The sequence below is a fragment of the Battus philenor genome, unplaced genomic scaffold (genome assembly GCF_028537555.1).
Source record: "Battus philenor isolate CCGP_79_NKW_IND1 unplaced genomic scaffold, ilBatPhil1.0.hap1 SCAF_13, whole genome shotgun sequence".
In the NCBI taxonomy this organism is placed as follows: Eukaryota; Metazoa; Arthropoda; class Insecta; order Lepidoptera; family Papilionidae; genus Battus; species Battus philenor.
The window spans coordinates 2,430,156-2,452,517 of record NW_027181675.1 but is presented as its reverse complement, the minus strand read 5'-3'; the positions used below and the strand labels follow the sequence as shown (position 1 = coordinate 2,452,517).

Sequence of the window (22,362 nt, the reverse complement as noted above, 5' to 3'; positions counted from 1 at the left end):
AAGTAGATGGCAGTACGTGGATCTGGAGATCATCCATCATAACTTTCGTGGAATGGAAGTCGCTTTTTATTATTCCAATTCTCGGCAAACGGAGGTCGAATCAAGGGCGTGTTTTACGTAATTTATATATTTTTTTAATATATTTACATAGAGTATAAAAAGTATTTTTAGTTATGGAAGAATATTCTAGAAGTAAAATACAAATATGCCCTGAAAGAGAATCCGGTGACTTATTTGTAAACTAACTAAAACCTTATTAAAGAATAAATTAGTCTTATAATTTTTTTAGCAGCGACTATTCGATTGCCTGGATACAATCTTATATAATTCACAATTAGTGTATATAAAAATAAATGTTTGTATGTCCTTTATACAGTTGTAAACTATGCATTTAATCGTATGATAATCTTTGGCAAAGTTGTTGTGCATGAGCCCAGGAAAGTTTTAAAAGTTTTTTTTTTTTAAATTATAAAATGACGCAAAACGTAGTCAATTTTTGTATGATATCTTTAATTCAAATTTATTTTAGTTAAAAGCGTAGCAACGTGCGCAGAGTATATCTAGTTAATTATATAGGGTTGTTACAGCTCTAAAAGAAGTTTCTAGAAGATAGCCAGCGGCGTTATGTCATACTGTAATACCACACTGCGATCGCTAACCAACCTTTCAAGTGTGGCGATAAGGGTACATCCCCTCATAGATATTTTTAGAGGAAGCCGTTTTCTGGCAGTGGGTGTCAATAGGCTGAAACGAGGACGAATAGTTTTTAAAAATGGAATCTTTTTGTAACTCTTCATGTGTTACGACCGCGATGTTGTATTTGTAATAAATAAAAAAAAATCATTAATTAAATCTCATCATAACTTCAGCTATAGGACATTCACTGCTAAAAATAGACTTTCTCTATAGATTTCTAATATATTCGGTTAGCAGTCAGTGTGATTCCAATATCTTCCGACGATTTTAAAAAGTTAGTCAATCTACCTTATAAATAGAAGTCCTGTGCGGAGGTTGCCCATACGTGGCCAGAACCTTAAAGCACCAGAATTCTAGACCGCTACTTTACCTGCCAATAAATATAATAAGCAGTACTTACTCATCAAAAGTGGAACTAGGCCAACCAAGTTACATAAAGCTCCAGGAATCTTTGATACTGAGGCTTAACCTTCCCTTGCACCCTCGCTGTTGCTAGACTACATAACAACTTCATTTTGTTGTTCTTCTTCAGTTTACTATTCATTCATGGTGGTAGTCGTCAAACGAATCTAAATTTTTTATGGCTCCCGTTATTTTTGACCTCCTGCTCACCCCTATCTTGAGAGGTACAGGTTTTTTTTTACAGTTTTTTTTTTCATAAATTTAATATTTTATTTACATCTCCATACATCATCTCAACATCATCTATTCTCAACTATTTCTTTATTATCCCTGAGACACTTTTTCCTTATTATAATTTCTTTGGTATTATTATCATATAAATAGAATCTAGGACTTGCGTGATTATTCGGACATTGTACTTTCTTAGAAAAGCTTCAAATTAAGACCAGGTTCTCCACAATATGCTGCCAATGAGACCTAGGTTATTTTGGCAGCCGCATACGATCGGATAATTTTGACAGACTACAGACTTTTAGAAATCACTTACCCACTAGTCTAATGAAGTATATTTGGATTCTTTGAACTTTTCATTGCCTAGATTAGAAAATAGAAAAATATTGAAAGAGTTTGTCATCGATTCAAGATAGATATGACTTCCAAAAATGAATAGACGAAACAACATATGGTTGCTCCAAAAAAATAATTGTTCATGTTTTGTGTATGGATTCAATGTAGTCTGTTGTGGGTTCCAAGTTGTAATAGTTTTGTTTTTAAAACGGAACGCATTCAGATCTCATTAAAAATGAAAACATTGTTGTTGACTTCATCAGGCCCTGTTGCGGGATTGTGGGTACGAATGGATTACGAGGTTTTACATATTTAAACCACATTTACGGGCGTGTTAATGTGGGGCCGCAAGGCGCGATTAAAATATTTGTCAGGAATCGGAAACCTTTTTAATGAATTTACTGAACTGCCTTCTGTTGGTTCAGTTTTATTTTTATTTATTGCTAGTTTATTTTTTTAACATTCATTTACTTATTCCGTTCCTTAGGTGTTATTTATCAAACAAACTGACTCTTAATAAATTTTGCGTATATTAAAATTTAAATTATTATTGTACATTATGTACAGAAATAAACATTTACCGCTGCAAGTAATTCATTTTATTAAATAATAAACTAACAATGATTTGTTAAAATAAACTGCAAGATCTAATCTAGATTTATAAAAAAAATATCTCTTTTTACTTTGGTCACGCTATAACTCGAGAACAATCTTATCGATTTCAACCATCTTTTATTTCTTTATTAATTTATCTATGTGACGTTGAAATGATTAACTGCGAAAAATACGACTTTGTGTTTTCATTTAAAAAAAACAGTATTATCTCTAGCAGGAATGTCTTCAACAATTCCATTTACTCTTTACGATACTATGCTTCTACTCTTCACTTCCATCCGTTAGATTTGGATATATATATATATATATAGACGCATTGAATGCATTCCAATAGAGAAGTCCAAATCTTTACTACTTTAGGTACTATTAAATATGACAGTATACAGGTGGCTTACAATCAGGATCGATCGATAGCGTGATCGATATATATATATAATATTTTTCCTACAAAGTTCCTCAACAATTTTTCCTTTCACCTCGATAAACAACGACCAAGTAATAATATATTTCAAACAGCCAACAACGCTGTCTGTAAAAGAGAGATTACAAGCAAAAATAGTTTCATATAAGTGTAACAAAACGTGTGATAAAACGCATTAAGAGTAATCTGTTATACCTTTGAATACGTTTGAAATTAGTTTTTTTATGTTCTTTCACGGAAACCTACTTTATGTATATATATCTTACCCTTATCATACTTCAAGACATCAATGTACGACATTTTCTTATATAGTGCCATTATTTACAACTACTATAAAAGTAACACATCATCTATCAAAGTCATGTTATCTATTTTACATAACACTGAATTTTTTTGTTACTCTTTGCCAGTTTTATATTGAGCTTGTGATGGCGTACCACGTTTTATATTTTATATTTTTAACTTTTTTAATAATTCCTGCTAGTGCGATAAATATTCTAGACACGCTAATTGAATCAACGCTACCTGAAGACGGTAGATTAAATTTTACAGAACTGGCTAAAAAGTATGGATTTCCCGCGAAGGAATACGAAGTTATTACTTCTGATGGATACATCCTCAAGTTGTTTAATATACCCGGAAAGAATGGATTGCCTGTTTTATTGATGCATGGACTAGCAGCTTCTGCTGATTGTTGGATTATCAGAGGTGAACGGTCATTAGCTGTAACACTTGCTAAATCTGGTTATGATCTTTGGTTTGGAAATATAAGAGGCAATAAATACAGCCGTAAACATGTAAATTTAAACCCAGATACAGATGAAGCGTTTTGGGATTTTTCTTTCCACGAAAATGGTTATTATGACCTACCTGCAATAGTAGAAAGAGTTCTAAAAGAAAGTAAAACAAGAAAATTAAACGCAATTGGATATTCACAAGGTACAACTATATTTTACGTACTGTGTTCAACGAGACCAGAGTACAATTCAAAGATAAACTTTATGATGGGATTAGCTTCGGTAGCTTTTTTAAATAACATACAACCTCCTTTATCGAGAGTGATATCTGTTTCATCGGTTATATACAATATGTTAAAGGATTGGGGTTTTAATGAATTATTTTATGATAAATCAATGTTTAATAATTTCTTAAAAGTGTTTTGTAGTGTGCCTTCGATAGGGTATAGAGTTTGTATGGAAGCTGTGACGTTTCCAATTGTTGGACGTGATACAGAGGAGGTTAAGTCGGACTTTGTTCCAGTGATATTTGGACATTACCCTACTAGTACAGCTTTAAAGAGTTTATACCATTACGCACAAATAAGCAATAGAAAGACTTTCAGCCAGTTTGATTACGGTTTAACAGGTAATTTGATTAAATACAATTCTCTCTTACCACCTGTTTATAATTTGAATTTAGTTACAACAAAAATAATCATATATGCAGGACTTAATGACAAGCTGTCAACAATTGCCGATGTTGATGTGTTGATATCTAAGCTACCTAATGTTGTTAGGTACATTGTAAGTCCATGGGAGAAATGCAATCACGTCGATTATGTTTGGGGTAAAAATACAAACTTGTATTTATTTCCATATATTTTAGAGGTTTTGAGACTGTATTAATTTACAAAAAAATATCTTTAAATATCTTTTACCTATGTTATAATATTTATAGCACATTTTGGAACCTTAAAAGGCTGTATATATCTCATCATAATATCTCTGTTACTATAATATATAATTTTATATATATTATAGTAACAGAGATATTAATATTATATATACTATATAATTTTCAAAGATTTTAAATTTTATACAAAAATTCTTTTCACTAACCAGAGCCTAATAATATATTTGACGAATTTTTACAAGAAGCTAGCTAGCAGTTTTACTAGGTTTGAGGGGCGTTTATTAACTTTCCTTACCGCAGTCCGTTCCACCGAAGTAACGCTACTGAACCGAGCATGTGCGGCGCGAAGTGTGCACATTGCATGGCGGAAAGCATGTACGAATTTTTTCTTTAATGGAATCAGGCGTTACCTCACGGAAGTCCATCCTAAGTAAGAAAAGGACCAATATTTAGCCACTTCCGCACATGCATAATATTCACCTAGCTGTATTTCTATAATATTTTTAACAAACCACCTTTAAGTTATGTACGATATATACTTTGTAATATATACTATATGCTCTGAACTTTACACTATATGTAACTCGAAGTACAATACAAACTATAATACACTCTCTTTTGTTAATTTTTTTTTATGTCTACTTTCGTATTTTTTTTATTTGAATTGATAATGTGTACTTCGTCATTGGCATAGTTTATGTATTAATGACGCCATCGCCCTGGAACCGTTGAGGCCAGAAGGTTCTCGAATCAGCCACCACCCGGTAGACGCAGTATGGGTAAACCCCCCACAAGGGAACCAACTACAAGGTTCCGGGAAGTCGATCTTTTGAGACCTATGCCTTGCAGTGAGAGTTTATCTGCTAAAAAGAAGAATGAGATCTATAAATGTTTACGTCTTCTTGTGTATGATCCAATCAACTGTAAAAAAATATTGGAAGTAATAAATACATATATATATATATATATATATATATATATATATATATACAGATGGGATCGACATATCGATTTATTCCTATTGTAATATTAGCATAAAAAACATTATTTATTGTAAAGTTTGTGGATATTTTAATTGTGTTATAATTAAAATACATAAGTTATACGGACAATGTACTTAAATACAGACAAAAGTTATTATATTAAAACTTAATGTTAAATGAAATGTAATAGTTGACTTTTTTCACTTAGCCTTTCTACCATTATTTGAGTGTTCTATGATAATATACTATGATAATTCCAAATCGTCTATTTATCATTCCAATTATTACAAAGAATGACTAACTGTTCCTTTTCAAATTTAGTGACGAATGAGCATTTTTGTTTTACTTTTTATTTGTACAGCATTTTTTATAACCACAATAAAGTATGTTTGATAAACCGATGATATAAATAAACCAAATAAAGTTTTCAGAACCTTTTATTTTTTATATCAGAAAAAGTCTCATTGCGCACTACTCTCATTTAGATGTGTAATGTTATGTATCTATATCAGCTGGGTCTTTTAGAACATCACCTTCGTCATCATTTTAGCTGTAGGATACTGGATATAGTCCCATAATTTTCCACCGAGGCGTCCATGTTCTTCTAACGATGTTAAGTGCTGAAGTCCACTGTCCACGCCGTGGATGGTCATGTTATACTGCGCACGCAGGTCCGCGGCCTCCACTCTATAAGTTTAAGGCTCCACTGGTCATAAATTCTTCGCGTTATATAGCCTGTCTACTGCCTAAAATCATGCCTTGACGAAATTATTTTATTTAAAAAAATGTTTTTTTTTTTTTTTTTTTTACTATTCTATCAATAATCAGTAATTATACTATTTGGATGATTTTTTCATTATAAAGGTCGATGACTTTTTACTTCGAATGTTTTGTGAAAAGAGGGTGTCTTAATCAATTTTAATTTAACACTCACTTACTTTTATTATTACGTAGATAGTAAAGCTTTATGTATTTTAAATCGACTTTAAAATGTTAGGCGTCTTTACACTTCACGACACGAGAATTTTTAAATGATTAATTTTAAATTTAGAACAAAATAGCAAATTACTTTTTATAATTTTTCTTTTTTACTTTTTAGATTATCATTTTAAGTAATTATTGCGTAAATTTCAAATAAAATATTTTATGTTTAATAATGCACAATAAGCGGTGATATCGCTTACAACAATGTATTATATGTGGTTTAAACATAACATTATTTTCAAGTTTTTACTTACTTATTACTTCATAAACTTACTTTATTTGTCACTTTTGTTTTATTTACGTTTAACAGTCAAGTCAATGGAATGTCACCAAAAATACTGAGTGAAAAGATTTGGCTTCGGAACCGCTGCCTTTATTGTATAACAATCAAAGTAATTTCAAATTATAATTATATATGATTACATATATTTATACAACAAAATACATTCATTAATGATTATTTGATTATAAAACGCAGTTACCAAGACAGGTGCTTAACGGAAAATTGTAAGGAAAAGTATTTTTTTTATGTATCGATGTTTTTAAAACGAAATTTCCAAATCAATATGTAATAAATTATCTTCTTTTTAAAGTGCGATGTTCTTACGAAACTAGGCAACAAAAACAACATCGAAGCTCTGAAGATCGAACAGGTGCTCTTTTCAAACCTCTGGAGTACCTTTTTCAGCCAGGATATACGTCTTTCACAAACACTTCGCTTTCTATCTTACCCTGTTCGATAAGTTGGAGTCGCTTGTAATTTGAGTTTCTCATCATTTGACCCAAACATTGCAGCTATTGTACCTATTAAATTATGAAGCGATTGATATCACAGATATCTCCGGAAGAAAGTGTGAATGAAAGAGCTACATAACGTCATCGTCAGTTGCGCATCGAAAAGGGGAAATCTACAGAAATATAATTAGGGGAATAAATAAGATCTAAGTTCGTAAGAAATACACACTTCTATTTTGAACTTCATGTTCTTATTATCTCAAAAACTACCGGCCCTAGGGAGAATTCCAAAAAATCTAACAAAATTTTAGGATACTGTTTGCTCCTATATTAAAAAATAAGGAACAGTCTGTACGATATAAAAACAGAATTTTTTAACAAGATAAATTGAATGTTATAGAATTTTTAAATAAATACGAAATAACTGTTAAAGAATACGCGACAACTAAGTCGGAATCTATCTTATAATTATTTATTATTATTTTTCTTAATTTTAAATTTCGAACTAGTCTTGATTGAATTTGTTTATATTTCTTTGTCTAATCAAAAGAAAAATTAAAAAAGTGTTCTCTATATAAATACATATAAAACCTTTTCGAATAATTATTTGTTTTTTTACATCAATAGAAGCTAAATAATAAATATGGAGCAGTGGTAGCTCAGCGGTGGACTAGCGGTCGCAGGTCGCGGGTTCGATTACGGGGATACAGTTTTATATTAGTCACACTTCGTGCATTAATTATAAAGTATTAACATTGGTCACAAGTTTTTCAACATAAATATATAATGATGTTAATACGGTCATGGTTATTCAAAAAGGACACAAAAAAATAGAATGAAGGCACCTAAGAGTGAAAATTTGTAATCATAATTCGTTAAGACGATTTACTGGTTACTTAGACTGCACACACATAAAAAAAACACTCACACACGCACACACACACACGCGCACATGCACACATATACGCACATATATATATGTGTGTGTGTGTGTATAATGAAATAATATAGTGCACTATCAATACTTAAAAAGGTTTGGCAGTGTCTTCGTGTAAAGTGGTTTTGTGTATAATATTATATTACATACGCTTTTAGGTGGTGATTATAGCGATAGCTCATTCGTCTGCGATATATATGCATACCAGATACATATACACTTATATACACAGATAGGGATTACGTTAAAATTCAATATGAGTATATATGTTATTGGAAGCCGATGGACTGGTTGATGAATATACAAATGAAACCGTTCCAATTAAGTGTGGGACCCGAGTGGTCCCGCTAATTGGACTCAATAACAGGGTTTGATGCATTTGCACGTATTTTATTTTCGCCCTACGCGTTTGGAGATTCGACAATTGAATTGTTAAATTCGCCGCAAGTGTTTAATATACTGAAACAGTTTTATTCTCGCTAAATGTTCAAGACTAATAAACTGTTTTTGGTAATAGTACTACAGTCATTAAACGAGTTATGGTGCGAGCTGTGCTCAGGATTGATGAATGAATGATTATGAATGAAACTAATCGACACAGTCTAGTGATTTGGCCAGTTGAAATAGCAGTGGACGAATACCTGTCAGGGTCTAAAGTTTCTAAAGTGAAGACCACGGACTTGCAAGAACACGGTAAGACGTATACCATCAGGTCCTGGATCCAGGTACTATCAAACTATCAAATGGTTTTCCAAAGTAATTTCCTTTTTATTGAATGAATTAAAAATTTAAACCAGATTTAGCAATATATCATGATTATAAATAATTTTATTTAATATTCTTTATGGTACATGCCAGAAAACATATAAAAAGTTTTATAATAATAAACAAAATAGTATAATGGATGGTCTTATTACACAAGACACTTTCTTCCAGTAACCATAGTATGGAAACGTTATTATATATATGTATTTATTATACGTATAAAGCATATGTACTTATATTAATAAGGTATAATAAATATTACGATATAATAATAAAGTTATAAATTTAGCTGTACGGTATTTACAATTTTATTATTATATTTTGTTAAACGGTTTTGTTTACCTATTGAATTTTTATTTCATATGTTCAAAGTAATCGTATAGTGTTAAAAAGGATTGTAGTAGCACCGGAATGTACCAATAAAAATCGTTAATTGTAAAAACGAATAGCGATACAAATGTAATTAAAAATAGAATACATTATTAGAACAGGTTTCTAGTTTAGATAACCTATTTATACGACTCAATTGGAAAGTTATTCGCATTAGAGTAGTATTCGAAAAATGAAGATCGTCTTGAAATTGGTAACATTAATAATTTTTATTAAAATCCACGATGTTTTGAGTCAAGAAGTTTCCATCGCTAATCAATTTCTCCCGGAAGACGCGCAGTTGAATTTCATACAACTCGCTAAAAAACATGGATATAGCGCCGAAGAACATAATGTGACTACTGAAGATGGATACATACTCCGAGTGTTTCGTATACCTGGAAAAAGATTTAAACGACCTATGTTAGTTATGCATGGTATCCTAGATTCAGCAGACTCATGGCTTCTACGTGGCAATTCTTCCCCTGCACTATATTATGCCGCTTTAGGTTATGATTTATGGTTCCCAAATATCAGAGGTAACAAGTACTCAAGAGCGCATATCCGTCTTAACCCTGATAAAGATCAAAAGTTTTGGGATTTTTCCCTAGACGAACACGGCCGGTATGATCTAGCTGCATCTATAGATTTGATTCTTAAAAAAACACGCTCCGTCAATTTGTCTGCGATTGGTCACTCTCAGGGAAACACAATGTTTTATGTTTTAACATCAACTAGACCTGAATATAATTCGAAAATTCATTTATTAATTGCACTTGCACCTATATGTTATCTTCATAATTTAAGATCACCATTGTCTTTAGTGATTGCTTTATCACCATTATTATATAGAGCTTTACAATCAATAGGAGTTACAGAAGTTATTGGTGAAACATCACCGTTGACTGTAATTGTAAGATTATTTTGTTCTCAGCCTGTAATCGGTTACCTTGTTTGTGTGGAAGGTGTAGCTTTTCCAATAGTTGGAAGGGATCCTGATCAACTTGAAGCTTCATTTGTTCCTGTTTTGTTGGGTCATTACCCAACAGGTGTATCTTTAAAGAACTTATATCATTTTGCACAGATCAGTCTGCGTAAACAATTTTCGAGATTTGATTACGGTTTTCAAAAAAATCTCATGACTTATGGATCTCCTAAGCCACCGGATTATGATCTGAAAAAAGTAACCATTAAAGTTGCATTGATAGCAGCTGATAATGATAAATTGGCGCCTCTGGAAAATGTAGATTTGTTGAAAAATCAACTTCCAAATGTAGTTAAATACATCGTTAATAAATATCCGAATTACAATCATGTTGATTACGTATTGGCTAGAGAGAATGAAGATTTATTAGTCCCGTACATAAACAAAATTTTGGAGGCATATAATTAATTTTAAACTAAGCAGTAGTGGAATAAAGAACAATTTGATTTCATAGCTGTCCATGTTTAATAGAAAATGCAATAAATATAAACAAACAGACAAGAAAACAAGGCTTTAACATCAAGTTTATCAAACCATACAACGATCCTTGACTAGAAGAAATGAACCTTTAACACTAAACATGAATAAACCAGAGAATAATACTAAACTAGAAGAAACAAGATTTTAATAATTGAAGAAACAAGACAATAATATTAAATTAGGAGAAAGAAGACATTTGCACCAAACTTAAAGAAAACATACAAAAATACTTAATCAGAGAAAAAGGCTTTAATACCAAATTTGTAAAAGCCTGACCACTAAATACCAAAGTACTAAACCATTGAGACAAGATAACGACACTATGATACAAATTAAAGGATTTCTACAAGTTCCAAAATAGACCATAAACCAATATATGTTATTAAATGATTTTCTAAATACACGGCAAAAAGTAAATTAAAATTAAAGTTAATAATTAATTTTTTGTGAAAATCATTTGATTTGCGTGGGAGTGACGAAAATTTCAGCAGTATCTTTCAGAATAAAATTTCATACATTATTGTAGAACCTATTTGTTACAGTTTGAAGATAAAAATAAAATTAATTGTCAATTACACTTTATTTTATGTTTGAGTTCATGATAGTTGTTTGTGTAGTGATATTGAATCTTTATCTAATCGTACGTACAAATTACTTCATTTGTAAAGACAATTACGTTTAAATTTTGTAACACGGTTAACATTTCGAGGGCGCCATCATTTGTGTATTTACCAGGCTATTAGCATGTTGTAAAACATATAATTCATATTGATAGACATAGATACAGTGTATGCGTCATGTAATGTGCAAACTGCAACAATTTGGATTAGTTAAATGCACCGTTACCTCATTATATCAGACATTTAATAACAAATTTCGTATTCTATTTAATCAATATTAATCCGATGTAACGTCTGTTTCTGTACGTAATACATAAATAATAAAATAATGGACATTATAAGTTACTTTAATTACCCCGAATGTTTTAAATTAGATATTTTTGCTCCAAAACTATTAATAAATTTTAATCACAAATATATATTGGCATAAATCCATTGTAAATTAACATAAATTCTGTATAAATAAATGTGTTAATGTAATATTTTTTTATTAAAATATAATTGTTTGGGTTATTAATAACGACTAAGCCTCATTTGCCAATATCTTAGTCGCTCAACGAGTCATTTAGAGAAATCACTTCTTAATATACTATATACATATATATGTTGATCTGACCATGTTTTCATTAAAACATATTGTTTGTGTTATAAATAACGACTAAGCCTCATTTGTCAATATGTTAGTCGCTCAACGAGTCATTTAGAGAAATGACTTCTCAATATACTATATACATATATATGTTGATCTGACCATGTTTTCTTTAAAACATATTGTTTGTATTACAAATAACGACTAAGCCTCATTTCGCAATCTCATAGTCGATCAAGGAGTCATTTAGAAATAGAGTTAGTCGAGTCGGGATAGGGAATCCGGAATAAAGACAACAGTAGAGGAACCAAAATAACTAACATAGTTCAACGGACTGGCCAAGTGGCAATGGGCAGGCCGCATAGTGTTCAAAATTGATAACCGTTGAAGCCTTCAGGAGATCACGACAACGCGCAACATAGAAACTTAAACTTATAAGGTGGATATATTTTACCGTTGTTGAAAGATGCTAAATGCTGGCCGCTTCTTACTGGTTCTACAAATCTATCTGAAGACTCATGTCTAACAGAGGAGATTAAACAGTTGAAGTAATAGTAATGATCTATTTGCTGTACAGAATTTAAATAATAATAAAAAATGGTTCACATTTAATATTAAAATAATCACTAGTGTATATAGTCTGGTGTTAAAATCAGGGAGGAATCAATAGCCTCCCTGATTAGAGAAGAGACAACAAAGAAAGACTTCCTCTCACTCTGCAGAGTAATAATTAGCAAGGTAATATATAAAAATGAAAGCTCGTAAAATTGTAAATAAATAAGATCAATAATGTAAAATAGTGAAAAATAATCATGTTATATAAAGTAAAGATACAATATAAAGAAATTGTAAAAGAGACAAGAGGATGAATGAAAGGCGAAACAGAGCGAAAGAGAACGGAAGAAGAAATGTAGAATGAGAACCGAATGGAAGATCATAAGAGGCATAAACGAAGAGAAATAAAATAAAAAATGTCGTAAAAAAATTAAATATATATAAAAAAGTCCCTGTCCCAAACCAGATAGGGGGTACGAGAGGCTCCCAATAGCGGGGGCCATGAAAAAAAAAACATTAGTGTAAAGATTAACTAGAAGAATTTGTGTATATTTACGTTTGTTTTATGACGTGTGTAAACTTGTAAAATAAAAAAAATGTTATTACAAAATTTTAACTAGAACAAAACTATTACATGATATGGCTATCACTTCATTTAACTGATAGTGCACAAAATTCAAAGGTATGTTTTACTTCACTTTATAATGTCAAATGTTTGACATCTAGGTGTTTTTATTTAACTTGCGGTTTGCTTGGAATAAGCTGTGTTATTTTTAACATTTTCCTCGTAACAAAAGAACCTTTCTCGTGCCTATAATATATCCAAATTATTTGAGCCTAGCAACAAACATTTAGCCGTTCGTATTTCTTAATAAAGATATAGCAAATAATTATTAATATAGTTAATTAATTGCCAACCCTGACCATGGTTCATTCCCGACGTGATATCGGGCCACACCGTTTCGTGTTTTGTTGCGCCGTTCGTTTGGAATGATGCCAATTAAGGCGAGGTGAAAGTGACTAGCGACCAGCGAGTGTGAATTATTACATAAGTATTTCTATCTAAACTTTTAACATAAAAAACTTAGAATTAGAAATGGCCTCTACGGTCGTCACGTGATATGTAACCTTTTTGTTTTGGCATTAGTTTCACTACGTGGTAACAATCGGTCTTAACAAGGTTCTCTGTCTACCTTTTGGATGGACGTTTTTCGTTGCTGCTTAACTGTCTATAGTTTTAACTTACTGGAGTTAAGACCTTTAGGTCCCAGAGGTCATATATTCATCTATGCATCCAGCCCACTGTTACTTAAATTTACCAATCTGCTGCAGTTACTTTCGTTCATCAACGAATCTCTTTTTTTTGACAGGACTGTCACTTTTTTAACCCCCCTCCCTCACTTTGTGGGGATCTCTCGTTTCATATTCTATTTCACACACAATCTCTAATAAAACATTTATCTTCTGTCCTTCAAAATCTCTATCTTTGTTCACATTCAAATCTTCTTTTGAGTATTCGCCAGTTCTAGACAATAGTTTGCATTACCTTTGACTGAATTTTATTAACATTTTACTAGTTGTTCTAATTTTCATTTATAGTTTAATTCTTACACATTTATAGGTATTTTATTATTATTTCTTATTTATAAAGATTTCGCAGGTTTAAGGTGTCAGCGTTTAAAAGTCGAAGTAGAAGTCCGGGGGACCCTCTGCTCGAGATACTACATACTAATATTTTACTGAGCTCTTAAATCGCTTTACCAGACGCTGTGTGGTGTGATTAGTTATAAAGATCTCTACGAGAGGACCTCAGCTTGTTGTGGGACTCGTCAATGCGGATCTTTTAATTCCTGATTCGATAGCGCCTTCAAAATTTTAGCCCATTGACACCTACTGTAACGGATAGACTTGCCCCAAATATATTTATGGGCAATATGTCATAATCGCTTTGTAGGTGGGTTGGCGATCGCAGTGTAGTATTAAGATACGCGAAGGATGCTGTTGCCCATAGTCGGTAACCTTGTTTGAGAGCAATAGCAATTCAATATAACTAATGCAAAAAGTGTGAATTATGTAAGATTGTATCCTGGGAATAAACTCGCGACCTACGACCGCACGTCTTATTCCTCTACAGCTGAACTGCCACTACCATTTCTGATTTGGACATATATACAGTTTAATCTCTTCTCGTTTATTCAATTACTAAGATGTTTCCCATAAAAAGGTCGTTAATTGCCACTTTAAAACATAAACGAAAATTACATTAAACGGTAAAGTGTTTGCACTGTTCTTAATTATTTTAACACCCGCGGTGACTGAGTCAATGTCGCGAGGAATAACAATTTCCCGGCGTATCTCCTTCAAGGTTCCTTCCCTTGTAAACATCATAAAGGATAATTAAATTTAACTAATATTATAATTTTATAGATTTTATATATTACCCTGTTTATTTTCGGGTCTGTTTACAAATCTTTTTCAACTAATTCCGGGTACTGTAACAATATGTCATAAATAGATGAAAGATTAATAAAAAAATCACGAGAAATTCTCTGAACATTAGGAAAAATCTTTGATAGAATCACTCGACATTTCTGAGATTGAATATTGAAAGACACACCATTATCAAAGCTTCAGTTTACTTTACCCTCTTCTTGACATAGGTAATAGTAAAATTTTTCATCGACACAATTAGCTTGTATATATTACACGAAATATTCATAAAAAACGTCGATAAAATTTCGAACAAATAAAAACAAACATAGTAACAATGACTCAAATAAAAGTTGATAGCAAACCACACACCGGAAAATGCGGCGTACTACGTCCACCTATAAGTTGGACAGACGACTTTGTTAAGTTCGTCGGGAGACGTTGAGTTCATCAGTCATTTTCAACAGGTCTTAATGAAAATCTATCCGTAAGTACGATATCCAACAGTGGATGTCCTGTGGCTAAAGTCAAGATAATAAATAACACTTACATACATTATATATTCGTCAACGATTCTTCTTGCAAGGAATAGGCATTTATATATAGAATAGGCATTTATATTTATGTATATAGAATAGGCATTTATATTTATATATATAGAATAGCCATTTATATTTATATATAGAATAGGCAAAATAGAATATCTTTGGGAAAGCCAAAGATCACCACGATTACCGGTCTCGCGTTGCACGCATTCGTTAGTTCGCGATTTGCCGTGACCTTAGCTATATCGTCAATCCACATAGTGGGGGGGGGGGCATATCCACGCTGCGTCTACCTGCTCATCATCACCACCAAGACTCCAACATCCTAATAAATATACTCGAGAAATAAATTAAAAACTTTCATACATACTTATTTACTATATTGGAGATAAACAGTAACAAAAGTCAGTAAGAAAGTACAAACTTAGAAGCTTAGACATATAAAATTAGTTACAATTGTTACCTTATAACTATCTCACTGAGAACATTTAATGATTTGTAGTCAAACAATTGGAACAAGTAAAAACATTACTAAACAGGGATCAAAGATTATGGTTTATATACTTATATTATGTTTGTTTATATATCTATATCATATATTTATATTATGGTTTAAAGGATGATAATCTGAAATTATATATATAATTATATAATTGAGGATAATCTCGCTAAAGCTTATGTTTTGGACCGCATTTCGCGCACACGCAAGACTGTCACTGGTTTATGAGCGAAAAAGCTTCAGGTGGCGGACTAAAGTGTGTCTTGCCGTTCCATACAAACATTATCAACGGGCGATACGATCGCTGGAGAAAGTGAAATGTGTGCTATTAATGAAACGGTTGGACCATGGGTCAGGCACATTGTATTTATATATATGAAACATGTAACATGATTTTTTATATTAGAAAATGATAGGCGAATAACTTCTTGCAGTACAAATTCCTCGGGGACTCCTCGGGGACAAATAGTACACAATAGTTAATTTTAAAGTGTAAACATCTATATTATCATTGCGTTATCACTACAGAAACTTTTTGGAAAGGGTGTACCATACAGTAAATAAGAGCAAATGAGCTTAACATTGTCGCCTCTAAAGTTTTTATACCGATTACCAATCAATCAATATTAGTTGTATGGTTTTTACCAATTTTTTTGTGGTTGGCATTTGTCAATTGCTTGATATTCATTAAAAATATAGAGAAATCTACGATCATCTCATAATCATAATCTTGTACAGCTTCATCCTTACCATAACTCATACTTCCTTCTTCTTTTCTTGTCCAGAGTATGCTATTGTGAAATAAGACACTCAACACTACTCCCTCAGCAATAATGATATTTTTAAAGAGAAAATTCAGATATCTATCATCGCTTTATAAGTACTTATTATATATTGCTATTTTTAACATATATATAAATTATATCCTCCTTTTTATATGTGTGCCCATAAGTAATTATACAAAATAGGCATAGTTGTATAATATGTTTATATCTATGTAGTTGTTACGCACAGGTTTGTTGCCGTCTTGAATGAGTATTTCTTTTGTTTTTAGTATAAATTCGTTTATTTTCTCTGCATTTACATGTCTTGTTACAATGTCTCCAGTAGCATCTAATACAATTTGCCGAAAAGGCTTTCAAACTTCGCATTATGTATATAATATTACAGAAAATTCACTAGATGGCGCTAAATTATGAAATTAGTATCGATAAAACTGCACACTATTGCAAGCGACACTACTAGATGGCGTTGTCCACAATAATAGTGCTTTATGTGCGATGCATCACTTATCTCTATATTTGTATTCCTCTCTACATTACTCTAGTAAATAAATCACCATTGATTAATATACGTAAAAATTAAAAGATAAAATAGGCAATTGAGTCTAACTTTGCCAACATCCCTGACTCAATTTTGTTGAATGCAATAAACTCTATTTACCACAGTTTTGGACAATCTGATTCACTATTATCATCATTATATCAGCTGATAGACGTTCACTGCATGTATGCCATGCAGTGAACGACTTTCCCCAGAAACAGATCCGATGACTGGTTCTGCGCTGCTCGCAACTAGTGACTTTCTGCGACCCTAAAAATATCGTAGGTCCACATACTGGGAGGCTTGCCCACGCTGGGTATACCGGTTCATGATCCCAGCCATCATTTGCACGAGCAATATGCCTCCCCCAGTACCACTTCAAATGAGCAATTCCTTGTGACACGACGGTAATCTTGGTTATTCTGTTGATCGGTTCATTTATGATTCGATCTAGTTCTATTTACAAAACTGGTTGGTAATGGTCTGCATACTATATCATTACTTAAATACCATATCAACACACGGAGTTCTTTTTTTTTAAATTAACATGGCTGTCTGCATTTAATCTCTCAAACAAAACATAAATCACGCAGCTGCAATTTAAAATTTGACAGTGAAGTAATTGCGAGGGAAATTAAAAAAGTCACAAGGTTATCACACAGTTCTCGTACAGAAGGAATAGAAGTATTTTCCCCACACATTAAAAGAAGTCTTCTAAAGAGCGATAGTAAGCCGTTCATTTAATTGAAACTCAATTTTCGGTTTTCCCAAATGAAAATTTTCATCGTTCGGCCAAGTTAATTATTAAAGTATTAAGTTGTACTCTTAATTATCGAAGCCGGCGGAGAGGGTCGTGCCGTGAATTTGTTTTCGAAATAACCGACGGGCCTGGCCCTACGCCAGCGCACCTCAGCATTACGCAATCATTGCACATCGGGATAATTCTCCTCATTACTTGCATCGGCCGAGAGGATTGTTAATACATTTCGTTGCTTCTTTTTTTTTTCTTTCCAGTGGAGGAATTCTAATATCTACACTCTTAAAGTACACTAACGAATCTGCACACCAATTTAAATGTAGACTATTTGAAATAGAATTTTTGGCAAAATCGTGTTTGTAATAAGTGATCAAAGATATCTGGCGTCGGCTCCAAGTCTTGGTTAACGTCTTTGACGTATTCTCAGTGTATACTGGCCTGAGAAAGTATCCAACGTAGATCTCTGGAAACGCTGCGGTTGGACTAGCAGATCAAACGCCGCAAGTAACTGGATAGGCCACATGCTCCGCAGGAACCCTAGAGTGGAATCCTCAAGGAAAGCGAAAACGTGGCCGCAAAGAAAACCCAGTGGCGGATGATCACTGCAAAAGTGAAGGCAGTTGGAATGACGTGGAGCGATGTAAAGCACGAGGCTCAAGACCGCTTGGGATAGCGACGTACTGTGGACGCCTTCTCCTCCATCTTGGGGACATAGGAATAAATCATGAATAAGTGATCAATTACACTTCTCACATAGCTTAAAGCGGTACCAAATAAGATTACAAATGAATCATACAACTGTTGGTTTTTAATCATTTATTTTCTACACATCCGATGGCGCGAAGTTATCTGCTATTAGCGCCATCTGTCGGCGAAAAATTAACATAAATAAGTAACATACAGAAAACAACTAAAGTCTGATTCCTACCAGCTAAAACCTCATTATACGCTTTTCTTCAAAACTACTATTTGGCTTTGAACTTTGACTAAGGCTAGGAAGAATGGGACTTCATAATAAAATACATGGAATCATCTCGCCCATCTACTCATTAACATACATTCAATGAATCTTAATATATATAAGTAAGACCATTTAATACTAATTTTACACACACACATATATATATGTGTATGTAAATGCGTTGTTCAGTGCATGATGCAATAACGGCTTAACCTATTCAGGTATTTTAAAGTTATATCGTAGTTATAATGAAGGGGAAAATAGTAATAACGACACTTCTTTTGTTCAATAAACTACAGAATTCAAGCAAACGCTTTTAAGCAATTGAAGTCAATCGAAACAAAAAAAGTATATTAAATATAATCAAATAAGAAATATCATATAATGTTCAGTTTATTTCCGTAAGTATTCATTATCATTTCAGCAGTGCTACGCCCATAGCTGGACACGTGCGTCCAGCAAAAAATTCCAATGTGACCGGATTCCGATATTCTAAAGTAATCTTTGTTTATTATTAGAGCATTATATCAAATAAAAATCTGTTACTACTTTGTAGGTGTAAATGGTCTTAAATAAAAGTAAGATTAAATGATTTCGTTATTAACAAATGAATAAAGAATTTATGATATTAGAATAAGAAAAAAAAAGTGTTCAATTGCGTTCTGTAAGTGTAAATAAAAAGTGTAAAAGGGAAATTTAAATGAAACGACGATACAACTGTTTAAGGAACATCTTCTGCAATAACGAGCAGAGCGAAGTACACGGGCAAAGGGAATTTAAAATAGATTTCTATGCGAGCATTCTTAGGTATACTTATTTAACTAGAGAAAATTCTAAGGCTTTTTATCTCTTTATTGTGTGTGATTCAATAACAGATCTGAAGTTAACATGCATTTGAAACTCTCACATTGTGAAACCAACGTTTTCAGTTTATATATCTCAAAATATGACCGCATTTTACCATTGTTGTGAGACAGTGGAATAAAACAGTATTTATAGGCTACTTTATTTATTTTAAGAATTAAAATCGAACATACAAAGAGTTGACCAATCAGAAATCTTTATAAATACGAATACATGGACTATCGTAGGATAGGTCGCTGCTACTTGTCATATATGTTTCGGTATCTGCAACAGAGATTTTCATTGATAATTTCTGTAAAAGGTTAGTTGGGTTTTTTTTTCTCGTACACCCCTACCTAGTATTGGACAGGGCTTTAAATTTTTAATATGCCTTTTTATTTTATAATCGTTATTACGTTTTTTCATTGCAAGATTTTAAATTTATTACATTATTTATATATTTTTTTATATATAGTATTATCTTCATATTTTGTTTACATTTCTTGTTTTATTTTTATTTTCATTTCCTCCTGTTTTTACATGTTTACCCGACTTGTTTTATTTTTCGGTACTGTTTCTTTTGATCACATCCTCAACTATTCCCCTGCAGTATCTGAGACACGCAGGCCTATTTTTATCGTCATTTATTAGTGAGGCGTTACTATGCTCTCGCTAGTATTTTTCCTAGTAGAAGTTCGGAATCCACCAGGTGCACCAGTTTTTGGTCAACCCCGGCTCACAGAAGCACGAAGAACTCTCCTTGAACTTAAACCTGTGAAGGTACTCCGAGGATCCTTCGTACCTCGTGATTATCTGGGCCAAGACCGTGTTCAGCTCGATGTTATGGAGCGCGCGGTAAGATGAGACGGCGTCCGGGAAGAATTTCCGCGTTGTCGATTCCTTCGTTCTTTCCATTTGTCAAGCGTTCCCAGTGTAAACTGTCCGCTTGACGAATAAGACATTATTCGTAGTCCGGTTTTCTTTTACACTTCATTGCCGCATTCTATGCCAGCTGGATCGGCCCCTCTTTATCATCCGTCCCCGCGTGCACTTTTACCCAATAGGTTAGCTGAGTAATAATTGTTGCTAAATCAGTCCAGTAATTTAACAATATTTATTTATTTTCTTTATTGGAGATAAACAGTAACAAAAGGCAGTAAGAAAGTACAAACTTAGAAGCTTAGAAATATAAAATTAGTTACAGTTGGTACCTTATAACTATCTCACTGAGAACATATAATGATTTATAGTCAATGAAAAAACAAATAAGAATAAAAACATTACTAAACAGGGATCAAAGATTATGGTTTATATATTTATATTATGTTTGTTTATATATTTATATTATGGTTTAAATTGCATTGTATGTACTCAATAATTTCGAACGAAATTGTTTTTTGAAAGATACGAGAGAGCACGAGAATATATCTATATCTAGTAGAGCTATTTGTTTCAATTTTGTTATAATCAGGTGCAATAAAAACGAATATTTTTGTAAAGAAAGTAATCTACTTGTAATGAAAATATAAATATAAATTAAAAAAACCGTTTATCAAAAATTCATGAAATGCGATTTATGTTTTTCAATATTTCAAAACAAAATACTTTTCGTAATATTCGCATAATAAACAACGTCTGGCGCACCGTCCGAACAAATCGCTGAATCCACTTAAACTGATCAAGACGACTGGAAACGATCTTCAGTGATAAATTGCCCACGGAACATACTTCGACTGCTTCCTACATAGTTATTGGGGAATGGAACAAACAGTGCACAAGTACCTTATACTAATATCTAAATCTGGACCATTAAATAAATTGGAAAGTGCATTTCATGCAGGCGTATCTTATAGTCTAAATGTGATCTAATAGATAATAAATTTTCTCTTTCAGACGTTAAAAGAATTTGTTATTTACCCTTGATATATGTTTTATTTTGCTTCGTATTTTTGACTTCTATTAAAATTTATATTAATACATTTTCTTTCTTATATTAATCATAACGTTTACTAAAGATTAATTCTTTTATGCAAGCAATTCTATAATGTGAGGCTTAGGTCTCATTCATTGATATCTATATATATATATCGTATGGCCGCGCTTGGCGGTTTGGCGATCACGGTGTCGTTTTCGGGTACTCTGGAAATTTATTTGTGAGCAGTGGCAATCATATATCTATATATATTTATATATTATGTATAGATAGATCTTTATAAGTATGTATAGTTAATGCTTAAAGTGTGAATTATATAAGGTTGTCCGGGAATCTAATCCGCGACATATTGCAAGTATCATTTCTCTACCACTAATCTACCAATGCACTGTATGTACAACTTTTTCCAAACCCCTATGCCCAAGTGTAATTTGCAATAAGTGCCGTGATTTCTATTTATATCTATTTAATGTTTAATAATATATATATATGTATATATATATATATATATATACATATATATATATAAATATATACATATATATATATATATATGTATATATATATATATATATATATATATACGTGGATCAACGACGTAGTCAAGGTTGCGGTAATTTTCTGGATGCAGGAAGAGCAGGACCGCGGTTCTCTCCGGTCTTATTGTTAATCTAGGGGAATGGTACGAAAGGACATTCTACAGATAAAATGATTATATTGATGACCAACAGCGAAC

The 22,362-nt window shown here is 32.3% G+C and overlaps 3 protein-coding genes across 3 annotated transcripts in view; all 3 read left to right on the top strand.

Annotated features, from left to right (window-relative positions):
- The window catches only part of Camta (Calmodulin-binding transcription activator), a 68,099-nt gene that overhangs the window by 4,022 nt on the left and 41,715 nt on the right, over nucleotides 1-22,362 (top strand). The window lies entirely within an intron of this gene.
- On the top strand, nucleotides 3,130-4,326 carry LOC137933411 (lipase 1-like). The gene has a single exon (XM_068777362.1). It carries the CDS (start codon nucleotides 3,130-3,132, stop codon nucleotides 4,324-4,326), a length of 1,197 nt encoding a protein of 398 aa, XP_068633463.1.
- On the top strand, nucleotides 9,300-10,499 carry LOC137933171 (lipase 1-like). The gene has a single exon (XM_068776995.1). It carries the CDS (start codon nucleotides 9,300-9,302, stop codon nucleotides 10,497-10,499), a length of 1,200 nt encoding a protein of 399 aa, XP_068633096.1.

Coding starts and splice junctions, on each gene's coding strand:
- LOC137933171 (XM_068776995.1), top strand. CDS start 9,300: ATGAAGATCGTCTTGAAATTGGTAACATTAATAATTTTTATTAAAATC.
- LOC137933411 (XM_068777362.1), top strand. CDS start 3,130: ATGGCGTACCACGTTTTATATTTTATATTTTTAACTTTTTTAATAATT.